Source organism: Cynocephalus volans, chromosome X, assembly GCF_027409185.1.
Source record: "Cynocephalus volans isolate mCynVol1 chromosome X, mCynVol1.pri, whole genome shotgun sequence".
Classification (NCBI taxonomy): Eukaryota; Metazoa; Chordata; class Mammalia; order Dermoptera; family Cynocephalidae; genus Cynocephalus; species Cynocephalus volans.
This window is the reverse complement of record NC_084478.1, coordinates 75,552,787-75,580,137: the sequence shown is the minus strand read 5'-3', so window position 1 is coordinate 75,580,137 and position 27,351 is coordinate 75,552,787. Positions and strand designations below refer to the sequence as shown.

General features: G+C 38.1%; 1 protein-coding gene across 2 annotated transcripts in view; it reads right to left on the bottom strand.

The window, feature by feature from the left end:
- HEPH (hephaestin) overlaps nucleotides 1-27,351 on the bottom strand; it is a 133,215-nt gene that overhangs the window by 73,844 nt on the left and 32,020 nt on the right. For both annotated transcript variants that reach the window (XM_063083910.1, XM_063083909.1), the window contains 4 exons: nucleotides 25,746-25,958; nucleotides 18,915-19,128; nucleotides 17,221-17,360; nucleotides 16,288-16,419 (listed from right to left, as the gene is read on the bottom strand). In XM_063083910.1, the coding sequence (XP_062939980.1) occupies nucleotides 16,288-16,419; nucleotides 17,221-17,360; nucleotides 18,915-19,128; nucleotides 25,746-25,958 (699 nt within the window). The remainder of the gene's footprint in view (nucleotides 1-16,287; nucleotides 16,420-17,220; nucleotides 17,361-18,914; nucleotides 19,129-25,745; nucleotides 25,959-27,351) is intronic.

The window sequence follows — 27,351 nt, the reverse complement described above, 5'->3', positions numbered from 1 at the left end:
TTCTGTTTTCATTATTAGACAAAAAACTCAAGCTTGGATTCCTGTGAACTTAACCCACCCATGGACTAATGATTCGCCATTAAAATTAATATCTAAGGCTTTAGCTCATCCCCATCAAAAATGATTTTGGGGAAATTTAATCACTTCTATTATTGCTATTACAGCCCTTGCTGCCACAGCTACTACTGCTGCAGTGGCTTTAATCCATTCTACTCGTACTGCAGCTCATATCAATAGCCTTTTACAAAATGTTACTGGGGAATTGGAATCTCTTCTTGGTCATAGATCAAGAAATTCTTCAACACCTCGATGCTTTAGAGGCAGCCGTCCTTTGGATAGGAGAAAGATGACAAGCTATATGGCAACATTTACAGTTGGAATGTGATATTGGTTTTAAAGTTTTGCATAACCCATGTACCATTTATTGAGTCTGCCTCATGGGAAAAATTTGAAAGAAATATTAAAGGAGCATTTAGTTCATCTTTAGGACAAGATGTTTCAACCCTTCAAACAAAGTAAAAACAGCAGATGTTTCAATTATGACAAGAAGCTAAAAATATTGCTTCAAGTGAATTAACTGACATTGCTAAATGGTTGGATCCAAGGTCTTAGTTTTCTTCTCTAAATTTATGATTTTGGTTCACAAGGGCTTTTTTAGTTGTTCTCTACTTTTTATTTCTTACAGTCTTAAGTGCTGTATGCCACCCTTTCCAAAGAACTCAACATGCAGAAGCTATGATTGAACTTAAGATGTCATCACCTAGTTTTACTTCTCCTTCTTCCCCTGATTTTCCTGAGGGTCTCGACTTCCTTTAATAAATAAAAAAGGGGGATATGTAGAGGGTTAACATCTTGTGATATGTTCTGCTGAGAGGATGGCCATGACCTTTGGCCACAGCCAGAAGAGACACATGGCTCCAGTACCCATGCAGGACACGCTGCGCACAGTAGTTTTCAAGATGATAACACCAGCTGTTAGAAACTGCTGTATCTTTGAACTCAAGGGATTATGCAGTGTAGTCTATTCACCAGCTGTGGGAGACTGCTGAATCCTTGAACTTAAGGGAGTATGCAGTATAGTCTATTCAAAAAGAATTTCAGGAGGTTCTGCCCCAGGGGCTCCCCCTCCTTTTTCCCTGTTCACATCAGCTTGTTACGTGGCTAAGGTCTTGATACTACAATAAAAAATGAGACAAGCCTGACTTTGGGGCTGCACTGACTTTCTCCTTTCTTATGGGAGTAAGCTTGGTGTAGTCTCTCTGGGCCTCTCATTGCTTTCAAGTATTTGGGCTTTGAGTAGAAAGGATGGTGACAAAAAAGTATGATTTTAATGGCTATATAAAGTGTGCTTCTTATGGATTTGCCATAATTAATTTAACTATTTTCTTCTTGTTGGACATTTGGGTTACATTCCCTTTCATTTCCATAATGGATAATGTTGTACTATATAACCTTGCACATACATCTTTGAATACATCTATGACTATTTCCTTAGGATAAATTTCTAGAGGTGAAATTAATGAGTTAAACAGCACAGAAACTTTTTATTGATCTTGATACACATTGCCAAATTCCCTTCTAAAAGGTTACACAAATTTCAACCTCCAAGAGTAGTACTTATTACACTGTATACCCAGTAACATTGAGAATTACAATTTAATACAATCTTTGCCAATTAAAAAAAAATTTTTAAATGCACACAAAAAAACCCAAGCAGACTATTTTTACTTGGAATTCATTATCTGAAACCTCAGATGGGTCCTCTACACTGATCAGCAATCTTATTCTGTTTCATGAAAAAGCTTACTTTTCCACCATCTGAATAAACAATTTCAAATAATTTTTCTTTTGCTTCAAACCTCTTACCCCAGCACACCCACCATCATTCACTATGGCCTTGCCTTGGATATAAATCAGAAAATTAAAATTATTAGAAGTAAACTCGCGTAATTATACCATAAAATCTGCAAACTTCTCTCACTGTACTAGATCATGCTCATATGATAATGGCAATAATCCAGGAGACAGAGAGAGAGAGAGAGAGAGAGAGAGAGAGAGAGAGAGAGAGAATATAACCAAATGATTAAAAAATGGAGAAAAGATAAGATCCAGAGTACAAATGAGGGGAATTGATATTTCATGAAAGGAGAGATGCTTTATTATTTGTAATTGGAGAAAAGCAAAAGAAGTTTGGTGCAGATCAGGAAGGTTTGCAGTGTTGTCCCACTGTTGTGTTAAGAGGGTGAGATATAAGTTATGATCATTCAAAGATGGGGCCTTTGAGAGGTGATTAGGTTGTCAGGACTGTACACTTGTAAATGGATTAATCCACTCATGGTTCAATGGTTGTTAATAGGCATAGTTCTGATGACTTTATCAGGAGAGTTAGTAAGCAGGTTAGCTCTCTTGCTCAGCCCATTTTTGCCACGTGACACCCAGCATAACTGTAGAAGAAGGCCCTCACCAGATGTGTTCCCTGGACTTTGAAATTCCAAGCCTCTGAAACTGTAAGAATAAGTTTCATTTCTTTATGAATTACCCAGTTTCAGGTATTCTGTTATAAGCAATAGAAATGGATGAATACACTTCCCAGTTACAAAATCCCGTTTTTTTCTACGCTTCACAGACAATTATTGAAGAAAAGTTGTTAATATTCTATATTTTCACATACACACATCCTTTTCACTATTTGGTCCATCTACCCTGACTTCTGTTCCCACAACTCCACTGGAATAAATACTACAGCTGTTTAAATATTCTCAAAGAGCTGAAACAAAATGTGGACAATGGATGACATGATCCTATATATAGAAAAGCTTAAAGACTCTAAAAAGAAAAAGAAAAAACCTCTTAGAGTTGGTAAACGATTTCAGTAATGTTGCAAGATACAAAATCAACATGCAAAAATTAGTATGTTTTTTATACTTCAACAACAAACTAGCAGAAAGAAGAAAGAAAGCTAGCCCATTTACAACAGTCACCAAAAAAATTAAATAAAGAGGAATCAATTTAACCAAGGAGGTGAAAGATCTCTTCAACAAACTATCAATTACTGTTGAAAGAAATTAAAGAGCACACAAAAAGACAGAAAGAGATTCCATGCTCTTGGATTGTAATCATTAACATTGTGAAAATATCCATTACCCAAAGCTATCTACAGATTCAATGCAATCCTCATCAAAATACCAATGACATTCTTCACAGAAACAGAAAACACAACCTTAACATTAATATGGAACAACAAAAGACCCTGAATAGCCAAAACAATCTTGAGCCAAAAAAATAAAATCAGAGAAATTACACTACCTGACTTCAAACAATGCTACAAAGCTATAATAAACAAAACAGCATGGTAATGGCATGAAGGAATGTTGAATTTTGTCAAATGCTTTTCCTGCATCTACTGAGATAATCATACGGTTTTTCTCCTTGAGTCTGTCAATGTGGTGTATCACATTTATTGATTTGTGTATGTTGAACCATTCTTGCATCCCTGGGATAAATCTCACTTTATCATAGTGTATAATCTTTTTGATGGGCTGTTGAATTCTGTTTGCTCATATTTTGTTAAGAATACTTACACCTATATTTATCAAGGATATTGGCCTATAGGTTTCTTTTCTTCTTCTTCTTTTTTTATATATATTTTTTTTACTTGTGTCCTTGTCTGATTTTGCTATCAGAGTGAGGCTGGCATCATAGAATGCATTTAGGAGATTACATTCTCCTTTCATTTTTAGGAATAGTTTGAGGAAAAATTGTATTAATTCTTCTTTAAAAGTTTGGTAGAATTCAGCAGTGAAGCCATCCAGGCTTTTCTTTATTGGGAGACTCCTGATTACTGATTCAATCTTGTTACTAATTATTGGTCTGCTCAGGTTTTCTATTTCTTCTTGCTTCAGTCTTCGTAGGTTGTATGTGTCCAGAAGTTTACACATTTGCATCACTCTTTTTAATTTGTTGGCATATAATTATTCATAAAAATCTTAATAATTCTTTTTATTTATGTGGTATCAGTTGTAATCATTCCTTTTCTATTTCTGATTTTCATTAATTAGATTGTCTCTTTTTTTCTTAGTCTAGCTAATGATTTGTCAATTTTTATCCTTTCAAAAACCAACTTTTCATTTCACCATTTTTTTGTATTATTTGTTTGGTCTCTATTTCATTTAGTTCTGCTCTAGTTATTATTATTTCTTTTCACTTACTGATTTTGGGATTGCATTGTTCTTCCTTTTCTTGTTCCTTGAGGTGTAATGTTAAGTTGTTTATTTGAAATCTTTCTATTTTTTCATATAAAGACTTATTGCAACAAAATTTCCTTTTATTGTTGCTTTTGCAGTATCCTGTAGGTTTTGGTATGTTGTGCTTCTGTTTTCATTTGTTTCAAGGAATTTCTTTTATTTCCCTCTTAATTTCTTCTTTTACCAATTGGTCATTCAAGACCATTTCTAATTTCCATTTGTTTGTATAGTTTCCAAAGTTTCACTTTTTATCAGTTTCTAGTTGTATTCCATGGTAGTCTGAGAACATACTTGACATGATTTCAATTATTTTACCACTGTTGAGACTTGATTTGTGGACTAAAATGTGGTCTGCCCTGGAGAATGATCCGTGTGCTGATGAGAAGAATGTTCATTCTGCAGTTGTTGGGTTAAATGTTCTGTGAATGTCTGCTAAGAGCATTTGGTCTGAAGTGCAGTTTAAATCCATTGTTTCTTTATTTATTTTTTGTCTAGATGATCTGTTCAGTGCTAAGAGAGGAGTGATGTCACCAACTATTGGTGCATTGGAGTCTATTTCTCTCTTTAGATCCCATAACATTTGCTTTATATATTTGGGTGCTCTGATGTGGGGTGCATATATATTTAAAATTGTTATATCCTCTTGCTGTATTAATTTCTTTATCATTATGTAATGCCATTCTTTGTCTCTATTTATAGTTTTTTGATTAAAGTCTATTTTTCTGATAAAAGTTCAACACTCTTGCTTGTTTTTGGTTTCCATTTGCATTGAATATCTTTTTCCATCCTTTCACTATGTCGATGTGTGTGTCTTTATCAGTCAAGTGAGTTTCTAATAGGCAGCATATCACTGGGTATTTTTTAAACCATTTGGCCAGTCTATATCTTTTAAATGGGGACTTTATTTCATTTACAGTCAAGGTTGTTATTGAAAGGTATTGCCTTACTCCTGATATTTTGTTAATTGTTTTCTGGTTGCTTTTTGTATCTTTTGTTCCTTTTTCTTGTTTTTTGTTTGTCTTTGTTGTTCAGTGGTTTGGGTAGTGATAAGATATAATTTCTTCCTTTTCTCATTTAAATATCTATTCTACCAGTCAATTTGTGTGTGTGTGTGTGTGTGTGTGTGTGTGTGTGTGTGTGTGTGTGTGTGTGTGTGTTATAGTAATGGTAGTCATTGTTCTTTCGATTCCAGATGTAGGACTCCTTTAAGGATTTCTACTAGAGCCAGCCTAGTGGTTATAAACTCCCATAGTTTTTTGTTTGTCAAGGATGGATGCTATTTTTCCTTAGTTTCTGAAGGATAGCATTGCTGGGTACAGTGTTCTTAGCCATCAGTTTTATCTTTCAGCGTTTGAACATACCATCCCACTCTCTCCGATCCTGTATGTTGTCTACTGACAAATTTGCTGTTAGTTTGGTGGGGATTCCTGTTTAAGTGATTTGATGTTTTTCTCTTGCAGTTTTAAGAATTCTCTATTTGTCTTTGTCTTTTGATAATTTGACTATAGTACATCTCAGAGAGGACCTTTTTGCATTAAATCTGTTAGGAGATCTACAAACTCCTTGGATCTGGAAGTCCATATCTCTCCAAATACTTGGCAAGGGTAGGTTTTCCATGTCTTTTTCCCTTCTCTTCAATTTCTGGAAAACCCATAATATGAATGTCTATACTCTAAAAGTTACCCCATAGACCTTGCAGCTTTCTTCATTTAAATTTTTTTTCTTTCTTTTTACATTTGTTTATTTTTACTTTTTGTTGTTCTAATGAGCTATTTCAGAAAACCTGACTTCAGGTTAAGCAATTCTTTCTTTTGCTTGATCTTGCTGGTTCCTTAAGGTCTCAGTTGTATTTTTTTTTTAATTTCATTTAATAAACTATTTAGTTCCAACATTTCTGCTTGGTTCTTTAATATGCTATCTATCTCTTTGTTGGATTTTTATTTCAGATCATGGATTGTCTTTCTGATTTTATTATGTTGTCTATCTGTATTCTCTTGCATCTTGTTGAGTTTCCTTAAGACTATTATTTGGAATTTCACTTCAGACATTTCTTATATGTCCTTTTCTCTTTGGTCTGATACTGGAGAATTATTGTGTTCCTTTAGGAGCATCATGTTTTTTCATGTTTCTTATATACATACATTGATGTCTGGGTATCTCGTAGAACAGCCACTTCTTCTAATTTTCTGGACTGGCTCTTGAAAGGGAAGACTGTTTCCTGTAGATGTGTTCTATAGGGTCAGTCAGGTATGATGTCTTCAATTTGGTTCTGGGTGAGTATAGTGGTGCAGAATTCATGTGATTTATTTGACTGCATTCAATGTTGGAGTTGTCTATGAGTGCTTTTGTAGCACTGGGGTGCTCAGCAGTTCCTTGCTGGAGTGGGTGACACTGAGCAGGGTTGCTGGGCCTGTAGGAAGAACCTTGATCTCCTGGGAGATGCACTAGTGCACTCAATCCTTTCTTAGCTGAAGTGGGTGACCCTGTCCAGGCTTGCTGATTTTGCTATCAGAAATTTGGGGTTCCAGGAGAGGTGCTGTAGCAATTGGCTGATTTTCTGCTAAAGTGGGTGTGGTTGCTAAGGTAATGGGCAAGACTGTGGACCCCTCGGAGAAGCACTGGGACACTCTTCTGCTCCTCAGCTAAAGTAGCCAACTCTGGGTGGAGATCACTGGGGCTGAGTCCAGGACCTTAAACCCAGTGAGAAATGCTTATGCATTCTTCACCACTTCATCTGGAATAGGTGACATGAGGCTTCATTGCTGCGGGTTTGGACAAGGTCTTCGGCTCTTGAGAGAAGAAACATGGTGCTCTGCAGATCCTCAGCTGGAGGTGGTGACCCTGGGAGAGCTCGCTGGTGCTATAGCCAGAATTGTATGCCCCCAAGAAAGGCAATGGCATGATCTGGAGCTCTTCAGCTTAAATGGACAACACTGGGCTGAATTGCTGGGACCAGAGCTAGGACATTGGATTATGAGGAATATGGCATTGTGAAGCATCTCCTCAGTTGAAGTGGGTAACTCAGGGTAGGGTTACTGGGGCTTTGTTCTTGTCCCTGAACCACCAGGAGAGGTGCTGTGGCACTCTACACCCCTAAGTTGGTGCTGACAACTCTGGGTGGAGTTTCTAGAATGACTGCCAGGATCTTAGACTCCCAAGAGTGATGCTAGTTTGCTCTAAAGCTCCTCAGATGAATTGATCAATATTGTGTGAGATTGATGGGGCCTTAGAGGGGTCCCTGCACCCAGAAGAGAGACACTGGGGCACTTTGCAGCTCATCAGCCTCAGTGGTTCACTCTGGAAAAGGTTTCTGTGTCCATGGGAAGGACGCTGTGCCTCCAGGCAAGATACTTGGGCCCTATGTAGCTCCTCCAATGCTGTAGGTGTTTCTGGGCAAGATCCTAAAGTTGTCACTTCTGTGATCTGGACCCCAACTTCAGGTGCCAGCCCATGCCCACCTCAAGCCCCAGAGAAGGAATGCCCACTGACCAAGCAGGAGCTGTGGCAGCCCACCACATACTCAATTGCATTGATAAGAGAAGAATAACCAGTAGAACCTACAAATAGAGAAGGAAGTCTTTCCCCTTGCAGCTCACTCCTGAGTAATAGATGAAACAAGTGTCCTACCAGATGATCAAACATCAATGAAAAAATACTAGAACTACAAATAAACAAGAAGATATGACACCACTGAATAATACAGTAATTCTGAACTACCATACTTCATAGGGCAGGAAACCCTTGAGATATCTGAAAAAGAATTCCAGGTGCTGATCTTAAGAAAACTCAAAGAGATAAGAGAAGACTCAATTAGAGAACACAATGAAACAAGAAAAAATATCCAGGACATGAAGGAGGAAATTTACAAAGAGATTAATACCTTAAAAAAGAATGTAACAGAACTCCTAGAACTAAAAGATTCACTCAGTGAAATAAAAAAAAGAATAGAAAGTGTGAGCAGTAGGTTAGAGCAAGCAGAAGAAAAATTTCAGACCTCAAAGGCTGCCTTTTTGAAACAGCCCAGGCGGACAAATAAAAAACAAAGAAAAAAAAAAAAGAATTCAAACAAGGAAATCTAACAGAGCTAGCAGACAACCTAAAGCACACAAACTTCTGAATCATGGCTATTCCAGAAGGGGAGGAGAAAAGAAAAGTAATTGAAAACCTGTTCAAGAAAATAATAACAGAAAACTTCCCAGGTATAGGGAGAAGTGCAGACCTTCAGATCCAAGAAGACCAAAGATCCCCAACAGATTCGAGGAGGGAGGAAGGTTCTGATAATGGGCCACAATAATCAACCACATTGTATATTAACAAAATAAAATAAAAAATTTTAAAAAAATTCCTCCCCAAGACACATTGTAGTCAAACTGGCAAAACTCAAAGACAAAGAGAAAATTCTAAAAGCAGCAAGAGAAAAATGTCCAGTCAACAATAAGGGAGCCCCCAGCTGACTTCTCAACTGAAACTGTACAAGCCAGAAAAAAATGAATGATACATTCAAAATATTAAATGTTAAAAATTGCCAGCCAGGAATTCTATATACAGCATGGTTATCCTTCAGCAATGAGGAACAAATAGTGTATTTCTCAGACAAACAATAATTATGGGAGTTCAGCACCACATGACTAGCTTGCAAGAAATACTCAAAGGAGTCCTGCATCTGGAATCTGAAAAACGATAATCACTCTCACGGATTTACAAGAAAGAGCAAAACCCACCATTAAAACTAAAATGCAAATGAGAAAGAGAAAGAACCTAAATCATGTCACCTCAAAAATCCAACTAACATCGAAGATGAAAAATAAAAGGGAAGAAAGGGACAAATGATATTTAAAACACCTAAACTAAAAGCGATATAAGGTCAGGAGTAAAACAGTACCTCTCAATAACAACCCTAAATGTAAATGGATGAAACTCCACATTCAAAAGACACAGACTGACTGATTGGATGAAAAAATTTCACCCAACTATATCTGCCTTCAAGAGACCCATCTCAATTATAAAGACACAAACTGTCTAAAAGTGAAGGGATGGAAAAAATATATACCATACAAATGGGAACCAAAAATGAGCAGGAGCAGCTATTCTTATATCAGATAAAACAGACTTTAAACCAACAACCATAAAAAGAGACAAAGAAGGCCATTATATAATGATAAAGGGATCAATCTAACAAGAAGACATAATGATCATAGATATATATGCATCCAACACTGGGTCACCCAATTACATAAAGCAAAAACTATTGGACCTAAAAAAGAGATGGACCCTAACACAATAATAGTGAATGACTTGAACAACCCCCCCCCCCCAGCATTGGACTGCTCTTCCAGGCAACAAGTCAACATAGAAACAAATGACGTAAACTATACCTCAGACCAATTGGACCTGGCAGATATCTCCATAACATTTCATCCAGCAACTAGAGAATACACATTCTTCTCATCAGCACATGGAACATACTCCAGGATAAACAATGTGCTAGGTCACAAATGTCTCAGCAAATTTTTAAAAATTGAAATAATTCTAAATACCTTTTTGACCACAATGAATTGAAACTGGAAACCAATAACAAGCAAAATCCTGGAAACTATACAAGTGCATGGAAACTAAACAACAGACTCCTCAATGACCTATGAGTCCAAGAAGAAGTTAAACAGGAAATCAAGAAATTTCATGAAACTAACAAAAATAAAGACATCATAACAAAATCCATGGAATACTGCAAAAACAGAAGAACAGAAAGACCTCAAATAAATGACCTAATATTACACCACAAAGAACTAGAAAAACAACAATAATCCAATCCTAAAAGTAGTAGATGGAAAGAAATAATTTAAAAAAGGGCAGAACTAAACAAAATAGAGACACCAAAAATGATACAAAATATCACTAAAGAAAAGTTGGGTTTTTTTGTGAAAATAAATGAAATAGACAAACCATTAGCTAGGTTAACAAAGAGAGGGAGAGAGAGAGAGAGAGAGAGAGAGAGAGAAGACCCAAATAATGAAAATCAGAAATGTAAAGGGAGACATTACAACCAACACCACAGAAATACAAAGAATCATCAGAGATTATTATAAACAAATATATGCCAATAAATATGAAAACCTGGAGGAGATGGATACATTTCTGGACAAATGCAAACTTCCAAGACTGAACCAAGAAGAAATAGAAAACCTGAACAGACCAATGACAAACAAAGCAATTGAAGCTGTAATCATCAATCTTCCAACAAAGAAATGCCCAGGACCAGATGGCATTACAGCCAAATTTTATCAAAACTTTAATGATATTCATGGGGGGGGGAGGGGGCAGAGGGAGGGAGGAAAAGGAGGAATTGGTAAAGGGACACAAAATTCAACTATATTGTATATTGATAAATAAAAATAATAATAATAATAACAGAAGCCATAAAATAAAAAATTAAAGAATGCCTCCTCTGTTCAAACTTTTCCAAAAAATTGAAACAGAATCCACTCTCCCTTACTCATTCTATGAGGCCAGAATCACCCTGCTAACAAAACCAGACAAATATAGAACAAAAAAGAAAATTACCCAGTAATATCCTTGATAAGCATAGATGCAAAATATTAGCAGTCAGAATGTGTAAACACATCCCAGGGATGCAAGGATGGTTCAACATATACAAATAAATGTGATACACCACATCAATGAAATCAATGGCAAAAACCATATGATTATCTCAACAGATGCAGAAAAAGAATTTTACAAAATTCAACATCACATGATAAAGACTCTCAACAAATTAGATATAGAAGGAAACTAACTCAACATGATAAAAGCCATTTACAAGAAACCAATTGCCAATATCATCCTAAATGGGGAAAGGTTGAAAGCTTTTCCCTTAAGAACAGGAACAAGACAAGGATGACCACTCTCACCACTCCTATTTTGCATAGTATTGGAAGTACCTATAGACCCTAGTAAAAAAACTCTTAGAGCTGTCAACAATTTCAGTAATGTTGCAGGATACAAAATTAACACCCTAAAATCAGTAGCATTCTTACACTCCAGTAACAAACTGGCAGAAAAAGAAATCAAGAAAGTAAGACCATTTACAACAGTAGCCAAAAAATAGAACACCTAGGAATCAATTTAACCAAGTACATAAAAGATCTCTACAATGAGAACTACAAATCACTACTGAAAGAAATTAAAGATGACACAAAAAAATGGAAAGACATACCATGCTCTTGGATGGGAAGAATTAACATTGTGAAAAAGTCTACTCTACCTAAAGCAATGTACAGATTCACTGAAATCCCCGTCAAAATACCAATGTCATTCTTCACAGAAATTAAAAAAAGCAATCCTAACATTCATATGGAACCAGAAAAGACCCCAAATAGGCAAAGCAATCCTGAGCAAAATAAAAACAAAGCTAGAGGCATTACACTACCCAAATTCAAATTATATTACAAAGCTATTGTAACCAAACCAGCATGGTACTGGCATAAAAATAGACACTCTGATCACTGGAACAGAATAGAAAACCCAGGAATTAACCCACATACTTACAGCCAACTGATCTTTGACAAAGGCAACAAGAACATACACTGGGGAAAAGAACATACATTGCCTCTTCAATAAATGCTGCTGGGAAAATTGGACTTCTATATGCAGAAGAATAAAACTGGATCGCACCTCTCACCATGTACCAAAATCAACTCAAAATGGATTAAAGACTTAACTGTAAGACCTGAAACCATAAAATTACTAAAGGAAAACATAAGGGAAACACTCCAGGAAGTAGGAATGGACAAAAACTTTATGAATAAGACCCCAAAAGCATGAACAGCAAAAAAAAAAAAGTAAATGAATGCAACTATATCAAATGAAAAAGCATCTGGACAGCAAAGGAAACAATCAACAGAGCAGAAAGACAATCTATGGAATTGGAGAAAATGTTTGCTAACTATACATCCAACAAACGACGGATATCCAGTATATATAAAGAACTCAACTACACAGTAAAACAACAAATAATTCCATTAAAAAATGGGCAAAGAAGATGAATAGACATTTTTCAAAGGAAGACATACAAATGGCTTACTGGTATATGAAAAAATGCTCAACATTACTAGTCATCAGAGAAATGCAAATCAAAACTACATTGAGGTATTATCTCACCCCAGTTAGGCTGGCAATTGTTAAAAAGACCAAGAACAACAAATGATGGCAAGGAAGTAGAGAAAGGGGAACTCTTCTCCACTGTTGGTGGGACTGTACAGCCATTCCAGAAAACAGTATAGAGGTTCCTCAAACAACTATAGATAGAGCTTACAAAAACCTATCCCTACCCTGAGTCCAGATAATGTTCACTTACATTTTCTTTTAGTTCTTACATTTTAAGCTATTTTACCTTTAATTCATTTATTTTAGCATGTAGTAATAAACCAAAGTCTAATTTTAGTTTTTCCCAAGGGATAACAACTTGTCTTAAAACCATACATCGATCAACTTTTCCTTTCTTCCACTGAAATGATAGCTTTTACTAATATTAACCTTTCATATACACTCAGTGTTAGAGGCAAGCCTCTCCTTGGGGTTCCTGACTAAGGAACTATAGAGAACAGTAGTCTAATTAGAATCAAAGTACCACTTCTTTAACACAGCTGAGCTAGTGTCCCCTAACCCCTACTGCAGAACTCTAATAACAGATGAGTTGAGGAACAAAACTTTGACTTAAAAGCCTAAGTAAGGCTTCCTCTTTCCAGCCCCATTAAACTAAGATGGCTAGATCTATAGTGCAGGCCTTGTTCTAACTCACATATCTAGCTCACCCAGTTGCAGGCAGGGGTCAATTTATCACATACAAGTATGCAGTGCAATAGGGAGTGCTGAAATAAAAGAAATAGTATCCCTGCCCACTACTGAGACATTTTCAACAAACATCCTGGGTTCTGACTAACCAGATTACTAACGTCTTTCTTGTGAGGAGCTGGTAAGGAAGGAGATAGAAGGCAGAAGCATGGGGCTAGTAATGGAGTAGTAGTATTCCCACTGGAATCGACAAAGGCAGAAGCTTAGGTTAGCTTCAGAAATTATTATTTTGTCATACTGATATTTTTCCAGTACCATGTTGCTTTAATTATTGTACCTTTAGAATATGCTATAGTATGGGGTTGTGCTTGTCTCTTTTCACTAATCTTTTAAAAAAATTCTTGGGTTTTTTTGCCCAGGTATTCTTTACTTTTCCAAATGAACTGTATATATGATTGTATTTTATTTTAGTACAAAAACATCCAATTGTTATTTTGATTAGAACTGCTTTAAATCTATAAATTATTTAGGGTAGATTACCTTCTCTTAAATAAAAGTTTCATTCTCGGCTCAATGTTATTGTCACTCTACACACTATCTCACTGGGTGATTACACACATAATCACAATTTCAACTATCATTTATTTTAGTTCCCGATGACTGTTAAATCTCCATATCTATCCCAGGTGTCTCTTCCAAGCTATAGAACCATATCTTTTTTTTTTTTTTTTTTTTTTTTTTGTCTTTTTGTGACCGGCGGTACGGCGCTCACTACCGGCCATCCTTATATAGGATCCGAACCCGCGGCAGGAGCACTGCTGTGCTCCCAGCGCCACACTCTCCCGAGTGCACCACGGGGTCGGCCCTAGAACCATATCTTAAATTGAGTATAATCTTCTATCCTTATAGCTCTCTCATTTCCACCTGGACATCTTACAAGTACGTCACACTCAAAATGTTCAAAAATAAACTTAATACCCCCCCTCTAAAAAACTAACAAACAACAGCCCCCTGCTCCCAGCATTTCTTATATTATCTGTGAGTGGTACAACTATCCAGGTACTTAATCCAAAAACCTGTTTATTATCCTTTACTCCACTTATCCTTACCTCCCTTAACCCCTTCAACTTTTGTTCTATCATAGTATCCTAAGGATTTTGTCTTACATCTCTCAAAACCACCTAACTCTCTCCATTCTCATTTCCTACCACCTTTGTTAAAGCTATTATCATCTTTTGTATGGATTACTACAAAATTTTCTAACTTGTTTCCCTAGTTCCAATGCATGCCTTCTCTCTTTTTAGTCATTTATTGATGATTTTGATACCTGGATCAGCATTTTCCTTTCCACCCCAATTCCCGCAATTCTTCTGAGTAACTTCAAGGTCCATGTGGATAACTCATCCAACACTCTAGCCTATCAGTCCCTTAATCTCCTGAACTATAGTTTCCTTCATTTCCACTTTACTTTAGCCCTTGACTATACCCCTGACCTTCTCATCAGCTGAAATTGCTTTGCCTAAGTCTTCAAATTAAACTACACTCACTGTTTCTAATCCCACACCTCCCAATTACTCTTTTGTCCATTCCAGTATGGCTTTTTTCCCCATCAATTTATCAAAATCACCAGCCACTCCAATGGGAAATTTTTCATTCTTATCTTATTTAACAAACTCTCTGAAGCAACTGAAACTGTTGACTACCTCATCCTTAAAATGATCTTCTTCTTAAAATCTGTGATACCATCTTCTTAAGTTTTTCTCCTAATATCTTGCTCACTTTTTCTCAGGCTCACTTTTCAATTTGTACCTCCCTTAAAAATTGGTCTTCCTCAAGTTCTCATCTTAGGACTCTGTCTCATTTAACATACTGTTCTGGGGTGACTGTGTTCATTACTATGCTTTCAAGTACTATCTAATTGTTGATGCCTCCCACATCTGTTCCTTAGGAGCATATACATCCCAAATTCAATAAATTCAAAAGTTAACACATCATTATCCAATCTCCCCCATCTCAAGTCAGCTTTATTCCACGTTCCCTATCTTGGTGAATGGAATTTTACCTAGTTGTCTAAGCCAAAAATCTGGTTATAATTTAAGAATTTTCCTTCAAAAACTTGGGTGTCATTCAGGAATCCTTATCATTCTCACCTTCAACATCCAATTAGTCACCAAGTCCTGTTTACTTTACCTCATTTATCTTTTTAGAATCTATCCCATTTCCTATATTCCAACTTTTACCTTTCTTACCACTGGGCCATTACACGCTCCATTTCATACATCTGAAATCTTCTTTACCTTGATTTTCTTTCACACTACTCTTTACCCATATGCCTCTTTTTCATCCTTTAGGTCAGTGGTTTTTAAAGTGCAGCTTCTGAACTAGCAGCATGAGCATCACCTGGAAACTTGTTTGAACTAGAAAATTCTTGAGCCCCACCAGAGACCTACTGAATCAGATACTTCGAGGGTTTATCCCAGCAATCTGCATTTTAACAAGCCTTCTTGGTGATTCTGATACATGCTAATGTTTGAAAATACAGATTGATTTAAATCTCAGCTAAGATTTCACCTACTCTGGGAATCCATTCATGACCACGCAAACATTAGATTAAGTGCTTTCTTCTATACCTCCCTATCACTATTGGTGTAAAAACTCCTATTTAATACTTACCATACTAATTATAATCACCAGTTTACTTGTCTCTATCATAGTAGCCTAAATTCTTTAAGAGTAGAATAAAGTATTATTCACTACTGCATCCATAGCTCCTAAAGTTGTTCCTATTTACTAGTAGGCCTCCAGTAAGTATTTATTCAATGAATTAATTAATTGAAAAGAATGTGGCCAAGACTGTGGTTACTCTACATTTAGTATTAGGAGCTTAGTTTGTTACTGGGGTTAGAATTTTGTCTGTAGTATGGGAACAAAAACTTTATCTATGGCAGGCATTAAAAATCACAGACCTGATCTGGGTCAGGTCACTCTCTAGCCAAGATTAAGAGCTCAGCCTATAACCAAGGGCATTCTGTTAGAGATCTGAAACAGGAATACTAGCTAAGTCTTAGCCACAGCCTGTTCTGGGATTGAGAGGATGAACATTTCACAGAGATAAACACATACCATGGCTTAGTCTTGGGTAATATTCCTGTTTCAGGTATCTAAGAACATATATTTTTTAAAGGAGTAAACCAAAAGATTGAAGCAGAGATGCTGCATATTCTTTGTGCATTCACTAAGTGTCCCAACTCACCAGGCTCGGCAGTCAGTGGCCAGCCAGTACTAGATTCTAGTACTCCATGGGCATGCACAGAGTAGGGGCGGCTGGCATTATTCTTGAACACCACGATCAGGATATCGCCAACCTCTCCTTTGATAAGTGGACCTAATATATACAAACCAAGTAAAAGTGTCATTAGTGAAGGAGAGGAACAGGAGGTATTAAAGAAAGGAATATACATGGGATCTCCACACAATTAAGGGTCTGCCCTGAGAAAGATTCCTTCTGAGACTGAAAGTCATGACTGGCTCCATTTTTAGATTCAGAAACCCTTAATTGATACTGCTACCCACAGGATGAGAGCACTTCAACAACAAAATTATGTCTCCAATTACCCCCACTTTTCCCACCCAAACCCTCTGTCTATAACAGCCCAAGGTTCTAGAGAATCAGGGCTCTGTGGAATCACTGATGGTAAGGAGTGAGAGTTTGACACAGAATACAGAATGGCTAGGATCTCTACAGGGACTAGTGGGTCCCTTCTGTGCCAAGACAGGAATGAGGAAACACATTGGCCCCTACAAAACAAACAAACAAACAAAAAACAGCAATAATTAAACTGGATATCAGGGTTAATACTGAGTCTTTGTATTATTTTTTCCACTTTTTGATGTTCCTAATTTCTCCTGCCTCTAGAATCTGTTAAAATCTACCACCATCAGAGACTCCTGCACCTCAAAGATACAGAAATCTGGAAAAACCTGTTTCAGGTTGTAGCAGAATTGATGATCCCCCCCCTTCAGTGCTTATTTTAATGGCAGTTTTATAAAATATGACCATAATTTCAGTATATTATTTTTTTTAAAAGATTGGAATGGAGAATGGGATCATCTTTCTGATATGACATAACTGCTTTCGAAGCAGTTCAGGCTTCTAGACACTAGGAGGGAAGTGGAATTCCCTTACCCAAGATTCCCAAGTGTTCCTCTGGTCCAGTCCTTGGCCGAGGGATCCTGAATGTACCATCAGTGTATTCCCTGAATACAGCTTTCTTGTATCTGGAACCCAGGAGTCCATCCTTGTTGCTCAGGAAAATGTGACCATAACTAGAGGAATCCAAAGATTGGTCTCAGTACCTGGCCCTCAACCCCTCATTTTCAGATATGGGGAAGCTAAGTCAGAACTATCTTCCTGTCACAAATACAAGAAAAAAAAGGGAACCTATTCTTTCTAATGCCAGATTTTCACCACATGCCTGCATAACAACAAAGGTGGCAAGATTAAGTATCTACTTATGTTCCTTGTTTGCCATTATCCAGATATGAATTGGTAGTAAAATTTAATACGGCAGGAGCACTGGGCTAAGAATAAGAAGTTCTAAGCTCTAGCTCCAGACTTAATGATATCTTAGATGAAATTAATTTGACAAAAGGACAAGAAAGTATTAACTGCTGCTGCTGCTTCCAGAGGGTAAAGGGTGAGGAAAGGTAGGGAGGAAATGGAATCTTACAAATTTCATTTTATGGGATGCTTTCCAGTTTACAACGAGCTTTATTATTCATTTTGTCATCCAATATTGCCAATAGACCTATGATGTAGGTAGGTCCCAGAGGTGCAATCAGTGACCCAGAGGCAACAGAACTTATCAACAGTGAAATTGTCAGCCAGAATGGGAGCCAGGACTTAGATTCAAGCCTGCTGCTTCTTTCCTCCTTCCTTCCCTAGTCCATTTCCTTCAGCTATACCTTATCACTTTAAAGATGAGTAAACCAAGGCTCAAAGAAGAGAAGTCGCTTTTATTAATTTCCAGAGCAAGTTAGCAAGAAGACTTCAACCCTCAACAACCAACATAAATGGCAAGAATTGGCAAAAGGGTGGTGAGAGCACCGAAAACAACTTAATGGAGACTGCTAATCTGTACCTCAGTTTCCATTCTCTTCTCTTTCCTTTTTAGTAATAGAACCACCTAGGTTTCAGCTGAGCATATTGCTGCCTTACCAGAGAGTACATTTCCCAGACTTCCTTGCAGTTAATTATGGCTACATGAATAAGTTCAGGACAATGTGGTATGAGAGAAAGTGATGTGTACAACTTCCAGGTCATCTTTTACAGAAAATGCTTCTTACCCTTGACTTCTTTCTCCCTTCTTGATAGCTGGGAATGGCAACAACTGAAATGGGCATATTAGTCCCAGATGAAAGCAACTGTTGACCAACCCTGAACTGCTCATATCTATACTATTATGTGAACAAGAAATAAAATTCTATCTTATTTAAACCACTCTGTTTTGAACTTTTTCTGTATCTCAATGAACGCAATGTCATTGTGTCAAGGGACAGCCAAGCTTGAGGCATTCAATCCCTTGAGTAAATCTCTATGAAATTTAAGCCCCAGGATAGGTACTTCCAGCTAACCAGAGGAGGGGAGGCAAAGATTAAGTGGATGAGGGTGTGGGCAAAGTCTTTTACTTCAGCCCCACAGTATATAAATATAGAAGGAGCACTGAGCTGGAATTCAGAAGACCTGCATTCTACTTTCCCAGATCTGTTGGTAGCATATTATGTGACCCTAGAAAATTGCCTCTTCATCTTAGAGTTTCATTGTCTTCATCTGTATAATGACCCTCTGAAAGTGTAATCTCTCCTTTTCTGAAATCTTACCTGTCCTTCTCAGACTGGTTGTGCCATTCCAGTTCCCAGTCCCTGTCAGGGCAATAGTCCCACTCCACCTCTTCTGCCATGATGTAGTAGATTCTTGCACCTTGGTAGCGTTGGCGAGGGGTGGCTTGTTGGCTGGGACACTGGGAGACATTATATATTGCCTTCATCCCTGCTTCTCGATGGCTGCCCTCCTGGCAGTAAATCTCAAATGTCCCTGAGAGAAGATTGGAGAGCAAAACCTGACTCAGAATACCCCTGGATAGTACATGGGGGATTTCATGCCTCCTCCTAGGCATACTGAAGAGAGTGCGTAGTCTCAGATAAAGCTCTTCTATGCATTAGAGAAAAGAGTATTACAAGTTTATTGGGAGTAATGAGCACAGAGATTAAGAGTTCCAGTATCTGGGTTTGAAACAAAACTCTGCCACTAGAATGACCAACTCCTCCCTGTTTGCCCAAGGTGTTCCTAGTTTTAGCACTGAAAGTCCCATATCTCTGAAAATCCTTCAGTTCTGGACAAAATGGGGTTATTGGTAACCCTATGTGTCACTTATTAGCTATATAGCCTTCTGGCAATACACCTCTGTATGTTTCAGTTCCCTCATCAGTAAAATGAGAATCATTTTACTTACTTCATTTGGTTGTTGTAGAATTAAACCCAACAATGTGTGTACAGTGCTTAGCACAGTATATAGTAAATGTTTTATAAGTAAACCTATAAAGAAGTAAAAAATGCTGTAATAATTACTATTACAAGAAAGTCATTGACCACTTGTCTCAGTTGTCTCCCTTTTTAACCAAGTACCAAAGAAATAAAGGTGGGCTTAAATAGACTAAAAACAAACAACAACAACAACAAAAAAAACCTTCTTGATCACAAGGATGCTGATATAAGAGAGCTTTGGAAGGGCCCTTCCTAGATTTTTACAATTTAGTGTTCAGATATCAATCTTGAAAGTCTGTGTTGTGGAGCTGCCTGGACCTGATCTCAAGCTCCAGGTTTCTATGTCAAGGACACTCAGGCTCAGAGAATGTTGATCAAGAGAAGCTAACTTTCTCAGAACATTACTCTCATTGTTCCTTTTCCTTGCTGCCCATTGCCTATCCCATCACTACAAACTCTTCTTCCTGGCTTTCCCAGCCTTCTATAAGCTAGCCCCAAACTCAACTGGTGCCCCAAATAAATCTATCTCTGACTTCCCCTCTGACATATGTCATTCCTCCTTGGAAGTTTCATTCATGTTGTTACCACCCCCAAATATCTTTGAGAGCCTCCTCATTTTTCAAGACCCAGTTCATGGTTCATCACTTCCAGAAAACCATTCCTGACTACTCTGGCCCAAATTGGCCTCTACATTTTTGGCCACTCACTCCCAATGAACTTTATATCTAAACCACATGGTTAAGGACTTAGTGCTCCTCTCTTTAAAAATGTCCCTTCTGTTAGTGTATCGACAACTTGAAAGAAGGGGTCCACTCTTTTTTTCGTACCTACTTCCCAACTCTTCTATTTCCCTTACCCCCACATCTATTCCATTAGTAAATCCTACCGGCTCTTCCTTCACAATTATCCTTTCATTTCTACTGCCACTTCCTTAGTTCAAGCCACCATTGTCTCTTTCCTGGAAAATTGCAGTAGCTTCCCAACTGTCCTCTCGGCTGTTTTCTCTACCCTCTCTAACCATTTTCCACACAGAACCTAGGGTGCTCTTTAACAAATATAATCTAGAACACATTGCCCATTTGCTTCAAATACTCCACTCATACTCAGAAGAAAATCCATGCTCCTGACTATAGTCTATTGGTCCTACATAATATGACCCTTACCAACCTCTGTGAACTAATGTTATGTCAGTCTTCCTCTAGATCACTACACCCCAACCATACTGACTTTCTTTATGACCCTTGAATAAGCCATACTTGTTCTCACCTTTGAGCATTTGCACTTGCTGGTCTCTCTGCTTAAACTATTCTGTTCAGAAATCTTCATATACCTTCTTCCTCCTAATTATTTACATCTTGGCATAAATGTCACATTCTCAAAGAGGCCTCCTTTGAACATCCTCTCTGAAGTAATATCCCCATCATTTTATGACATCACTGTATTTGATTTCCTTCATGACATGCATCACTATCTGAAATTTTCTTATTTTATTTATGTGTTTATTGAGGATATCCCTTGAGAACAGAAATCATGTTTGTCTTGTTTACCTCTTCACCCTACTCTTAGCACACAGAAGTTATGCAATAAATGTGTTGAGTGAATAAATGAGTGTGCAAAGGGGTGATTGTATACACTGTTAAAAAGTTAAGAGTCAGGGTCTCTGGTGTGTAGAAAAATGTTTGATGATCACTTGAGGGGATGGGAACAGGTAGAAGACATTCTGAGAGAGTCATGTGACCTTGGGCTAGACACATTATCTGAATTTTCTCATATGGACGCTTGTCCAAGCCACTTCTTTTTCAACACTCTAATACCTTTGGCTTCTAAGTCTCCTCCTACCTCTTTGAATAATCTTTTGCTTTCTTTTCATTCTAGCTTCTCTTCTACCTCCTACCTCTTTAATGTTGATTCTTGCCTAAAATTTTATTTCCTATCACTCTACATGCTTATGGACTTTAACTATGAGAATACTCAAATTTCTCTCTCTAGCCTGAGTTTCTTTTCCAAACTTTGGATTTCTACCCATGACCACCTACTGTAAAATCCCTGCCACCTAGATTTCACCAGGAACTTAAAACTTAATGTGGCCCCAAATGAATACTTTATTACCCAAACCTTATCACCCTGCCCCTCCTTCTGTGTTTGCTCATTTGGTTACTGACACTGCTATCCACCTACTGCACAAGCTGGAAAACTCAGGAGTCCTTTCTTCTTGCTCATACCCTCAGCAACCTCTTGTCATTTCTCTCCCAATATCCTGTAAGCCCTCCATCCTCACTGCACCCACCCATTTTCAGGTCCTCATCATTTCTTTCAAGAGCCTTCTGTTGCCCCTCCCTAATTCTGGTTCCTTCTGACTCAAAGCCATTATCCATACTACTCTGTTGTAAGCCTACAACAGTGAAAATCACATCTTGTCTCTCAACATCTTAATAAAGGAAACAAAACCTTTGATGTTTTCTCATAACCTGGAAGATAAAGTCCTAACTTCTTAGGAAGGCCCTTCCTCTTTTTCTAACTGGGTCTTTAGCTATTTCTTATCTCCCTTATGCCCTACATGTTGGTGTTCCTCAACAAGGGTGCTATTAGCATTTCGGATGGTATTATTCTTCATTGTTTAGGACTGTGCTATGTATTGCAGAATGTTTTAGCATCCTTGATTCCCACCCTCTAAATGCCAGTATCATCGCTTCCACACCCCAGTCATTGTGACAACTAAAAGTACCTCCATCTTACTTTCTCTCTTAGCTCCCACTTATGAGTGAGTACATGCAGTATTTATCCCTCTGTGCTTTGATTATTTCACTCAACATAAGTTTCTCTGAGCTCATCCATGTTGTTGCAAATGGAAGAATTTCATTCATTTTATGGCAGAAGAGTTTTCCATGATGTATATATACCACATTTTCCTTATCCAATTGTCCATCGATGGACATTTAGGTTGGTTCCATATCTTGGCTATTGTAAACAGAGCTGTGATGAACTTGCAGAGGGAGAGAGCTTACCTAGGGATAATTGGGTGGGGGACATGGGGTATAATCACAATTCATAGTAATGGACATGCTGCCAGTATGAATCTGGCCATTATATCTTGGGCATAAGTGGTGACAATCAGCTTTGTATCTCATGAATATTCATAACCAATAAAAAGTACTATAAAAAATAAATTTTTAAAAAAGTACCTCCACATTTCCAAACACCTTTTTGAAAGCTACCTCAAGTTGAGAACTCAAATCATTCTATTCAGTCTTCTCTAGGTAAATGCTCCTTCCAAGCCACTGGCCATATGGTTCCTACTGCTTATTATACCCTCTTTACCACCCACCTCATTTCTTTGCCTGATGACAGTTTACTCATCTTTAAAAGCTCAGTCTGAATGTCTGCTTTTCTAGCAAAGCTTTACTCCACAAGTCAGACAGAATTTGTCACAGCTCTTAGCAGATAGCATCATCATAGACTTGTGAATACTGTCTACATTCATATTGCCCTTTCCCATTAACAGTGACCTGCCTCATTTATATTCACATGTCCAGAACCTAAACCAACATGTGAAAGACAATAAATCTTTACTATGTTTGGGGAAAGTGCGATAGAAAAAGATTTCCTTCTAGGGCACAAGGGGGGAACAATCAGCCTCGTATCTTATGGATATTCATAACCAATTAAAAGATAGAAAAAGAGAGAGAAAATAAAAAGAAGCAAGGGAAAAAAGAAGAAGAAAACAGAGGAATACAATAAGAGAGGGGGAAAGATACAGAACAAAGGAATGAAAAATAGAAGAAAAAAAGATAAATAATAAGAAATAAAGAAAAGAAAAGAAGATATAGTAAAGGAACAGAAAGAAAAAAGGGAAGGGAATGAGAATGAAAATAAGTGAAATGAGATTATCCCAAAGGGAATCTATCAGTTCCAATATTCTATTATTCAGGATCTCTTTGGAAAGAGGAAAGAGTTTAAAAGGTCTGGAAATACAAGTGTAAAAAAAAAGGTTTGTGCTTTTGCTACTAAGAAAACAAGAATCTTGACCCAGAGTAGTCTTTCAAGACTTTATTCATGTAAAGTTATTATCCTCCTCTCTTTCCAGAGCTCCCATCAGAATTTTTTAAAGTCATATATGGCGATCCTCTTTGGGCCTCGGTATGGCACAAAAATAATTTCATTCATCCAAAGTACGAGTGAGGTATGGGGAGACATATACAATTGGCTCAGGAGCCTGGCTAGTTTTGCCAGAACAAAATTAAACCTAGGATTTGGCTTTGGGGTTAGGACTAGAGAGTAGGGTCTTATTCAGAAGTTCCTCACTCCTGCCTCAGTGCTAGCACTTGTTCCTCCTGTTTCTTTCAGCTCCATTAACTGATATTTCTGATTTGCCAACAACTCTCCCTGATCAAGAAAGCATCTCAGGTAGATCAGAGACCAACTTTATGTCAAGTGTTTGTCAAACCCAGTGCCAGGCTGAAATTATTAAATCGTTGAAGAGACTTGTTTTGTTTAAGGATTGTTTTCCTAAATATGAATGGAATTTACAGAACAGAAATAAAAGTTTGTCAGGAACTGTGTGGAACTGACAAGTTTTTCTTACAAACTCTATTGACACTTACTAGATGGAAAAATAATATGCCCTAAGGACTGTGAAGAAAAAAAATACTGCTATAACATGAAATGTTAGAAATAGATAGAATCAACTTGCATGTCCCTGATGATTAGTGATGTTGAGCATTTTTCATATACTTGTTGGCCATTCGTATGTCTTGTTTTGAGAAATGTCTGTTTCTCTTTGCCCATTTTTAATTGGACTATTTGTGTTTTTTACTGTTAACTTGTTTGAGATCCTTGTATGTTCTGGATATTAATCCTTTGTCAGATGTATTGTTTGCAAATATTTTCTCCCAGCCTGTAGGATGTCTATCACTCCTTTGATTGTTTCCTTTGCTGTGCAGAAGATTTTTAGTTTGATATAATTCCATTTGTCTATTTTTCTTTTGTTGCTTGTGCTTTTGAGGTCTCGTCCCACCCCAGTTAGACTGGCTACTATCAAAAAGACAGAAAATAAAAATACTGGCAAGGATGCAGAGAAAGGGAAACCCTTAACACTGTTGGTGGGACTGTAAATTAGTGCAGCCATTATGGAAAACAGTATAGAGGTTCCTCAAACAACTACAGATAGAACTGCCATATGATCCAGCAATCCTGCTGTTGGGTGTATACCCAAATGAATGGAAATCATCATGCAGAAGGGATACTTGCAATCTCATGTTTATCATGGCTCTATTTACAATAGCCAAGATATGAAACCTACCTAAATGTCCATTAATGGACAACTGGTTATGCAAAATGTGGTATACATACACAGTGTAATACTACTCAGCCATAAAAAAGAATGAAATTCTTCCATTTGCAGCTACATGGTTGAGTTTGGAGAAAATTATGTTAAGTGAAACAAGCCAGGCATAGAAAGAAAAATGCTGCATATTCTCACTTATAAGAAGGATGGAGGGAGGAAGGAAGGTAGAAAGGAAGGGAAGAAGGAAGGAAGGAAGGTAGAAAGGAAGGGAAGAAGGAAGGAAGGAAGGAAGGAAGGAAGGAAGGAAGGAAGGAAGGAAGGAAGGAAGGAAGGAAGGAAGGAACACAGCTACAGAGAGGGAAAGTGATAAGACCAAAGTTACATAGCAAGTTTAGAAAGAGCCTGTACTAGAGCTCCCACACACACACACACACACACACACCCCAGAAGTGGGAGAGTTTGCAGAAATCTTCACAGAATATCAGAGTTGAAAGTGTTTATAGGTACATCTCATCAACCTCCTTTCCAATGCAAAGACTGTATCTATAAAATCCCTATGTGGCGAAGTCCATCCTCTGCCATGTAAGAGCTGCCCCAAAGCTGGGCAACATCTTGACTTCTCTTCTGTTGTTCCAGAAAAGAGCTTCCTCACACTTCTACTCACTCTATTCTGCTTGCAACAGAGTAGAGAATCAAAAAAACTAGGACATGGAGAGCATATTGAAGAGAGAGAAGACCAAAGTGTTTTGAAACCTTTCCCAGCATCCTCAGCACACCTTTTCTTTTCTCTTCACCAGCCCGCCCTCCTCCCCACCACAACCTCAGCCCCAACCCCATACCAAACAAAGACTCTGAGTCTAGTGCTAGCTGCCAAGGCACTTACCAGGGTTGTCAGGCTGCATGATGGCTGTAACAAAGGTGTGAGGAAAGAGCATAGCTGCACCCTTCCTCATACCCTGAAGCTGCACAGTGTTGCCCTGGAACATTACTCCATGCACGTCTGTCTCTGTGCCCAGGCCAAGCAGGTGCCAGACCACCGTGTCACCCTTGCACATGTCCAGCCTGGGCAGGTTAGAGAACAGAAACCCATTAATGGCTGGAAAACAAAAACACAAGACAAAATGGGGAGATGAGACCAGACTATTCAGGCACTGGCCAGCAGCATGAAATCATCTTTGTGTTATGGTTTCCCACAACTCGAAACGAGTCATCCTCAATTCCTCTGCCTTCTTCTCTAAGCCATTTTCATTCTACTCATGAAGATCCCTGTCTTTGGGGTGAGGACCCAACTGGCCTTTCTGGCCTCACCTCCTGCTCCTCCTCCACCACAGTCCACATTCTTGCAACACTGAACTACTCTCCACAATTACAACTCCTACACACACACACACACACACACACACACACACACACAAAGGCACACACGCACACACACAAGTACGAACCTATCCTATTCTCACTATCTTGAAACTCTTATCCCTTGGTTTCTGTGGTACCACACTCTCCAGTTCTCTTTCATCTCTGATTGTTCCTTCTCCATCTTATTTTCATTCTCCACCCCTTTATAAAGTGTTGGGGTTCCCCAAGGCTACATCCTTAGAATTCAATCTGTCTCCTCCTCTTCATCGTCACTGCTGCTTCCCTGCTTCTGGCCCTCATCCTTTCTGGCCTGAACTCCTGCAACAGCCTCCTCCCTGGTACCCCTACCTGCAGTCTGTTCTCCTACCCTCTCTCACACACACCATTAGTCTATGAGCTCCATTTGTCTCTGCATCCCCAAGGCTTTAAACATAGAAACACCTGCTGACTTTTCACATACTGTTTCCTCTGCCTTGAATAAACTTTCCTTCTGCTCTTTCTATGGCAATCTACCACTCATTTATCATGCTTCAGCTCAAATATTACCTCATTTGTGAAGCAGTTACTGCTCTGTCTGATATACATGGAACTTTTATCCTGCAAAATTCTGCAATATCACTTACCACAAAGTCCAATGATTTACTTACAAATCTATCTCCTGCACTAGATTGACCTGGCAGGAAGCATATCATTTTTTCTCCATATCTATGTAACTGCCTTAACACCTGGTACATTGCTAGTACCAATTAGGTGGTCAGTAAATTAAAATTGGAATGAACTTGGCTCACAAGACATACTTTTTCTGGATGATGGAACTAACTGGTGATGGGAACCAAAGACAACATACTCCTTCTTGTCTACCTCCCACATTCCACACTGTTCCTCCCTCCAGCAAAGTACAGGAAGACCTGCTTGAAGGTGACATCTTTTCAATGCCCCCACTTCTGTCAGAATCAGCTTTAATGAGCCATCCCATTTGATAATCCCCTGGAATGCTGATAGAAATATTGCTAATCCCGTGATTCTGCTTCCCCTGCCTATAATGTACTAGTTGCCAACCTATTCAGTCTTTAAACCTCAGCGCAAGCACTCCCTTGTTCCAGAAATCTTTTAATTTCATTAATGTTCTC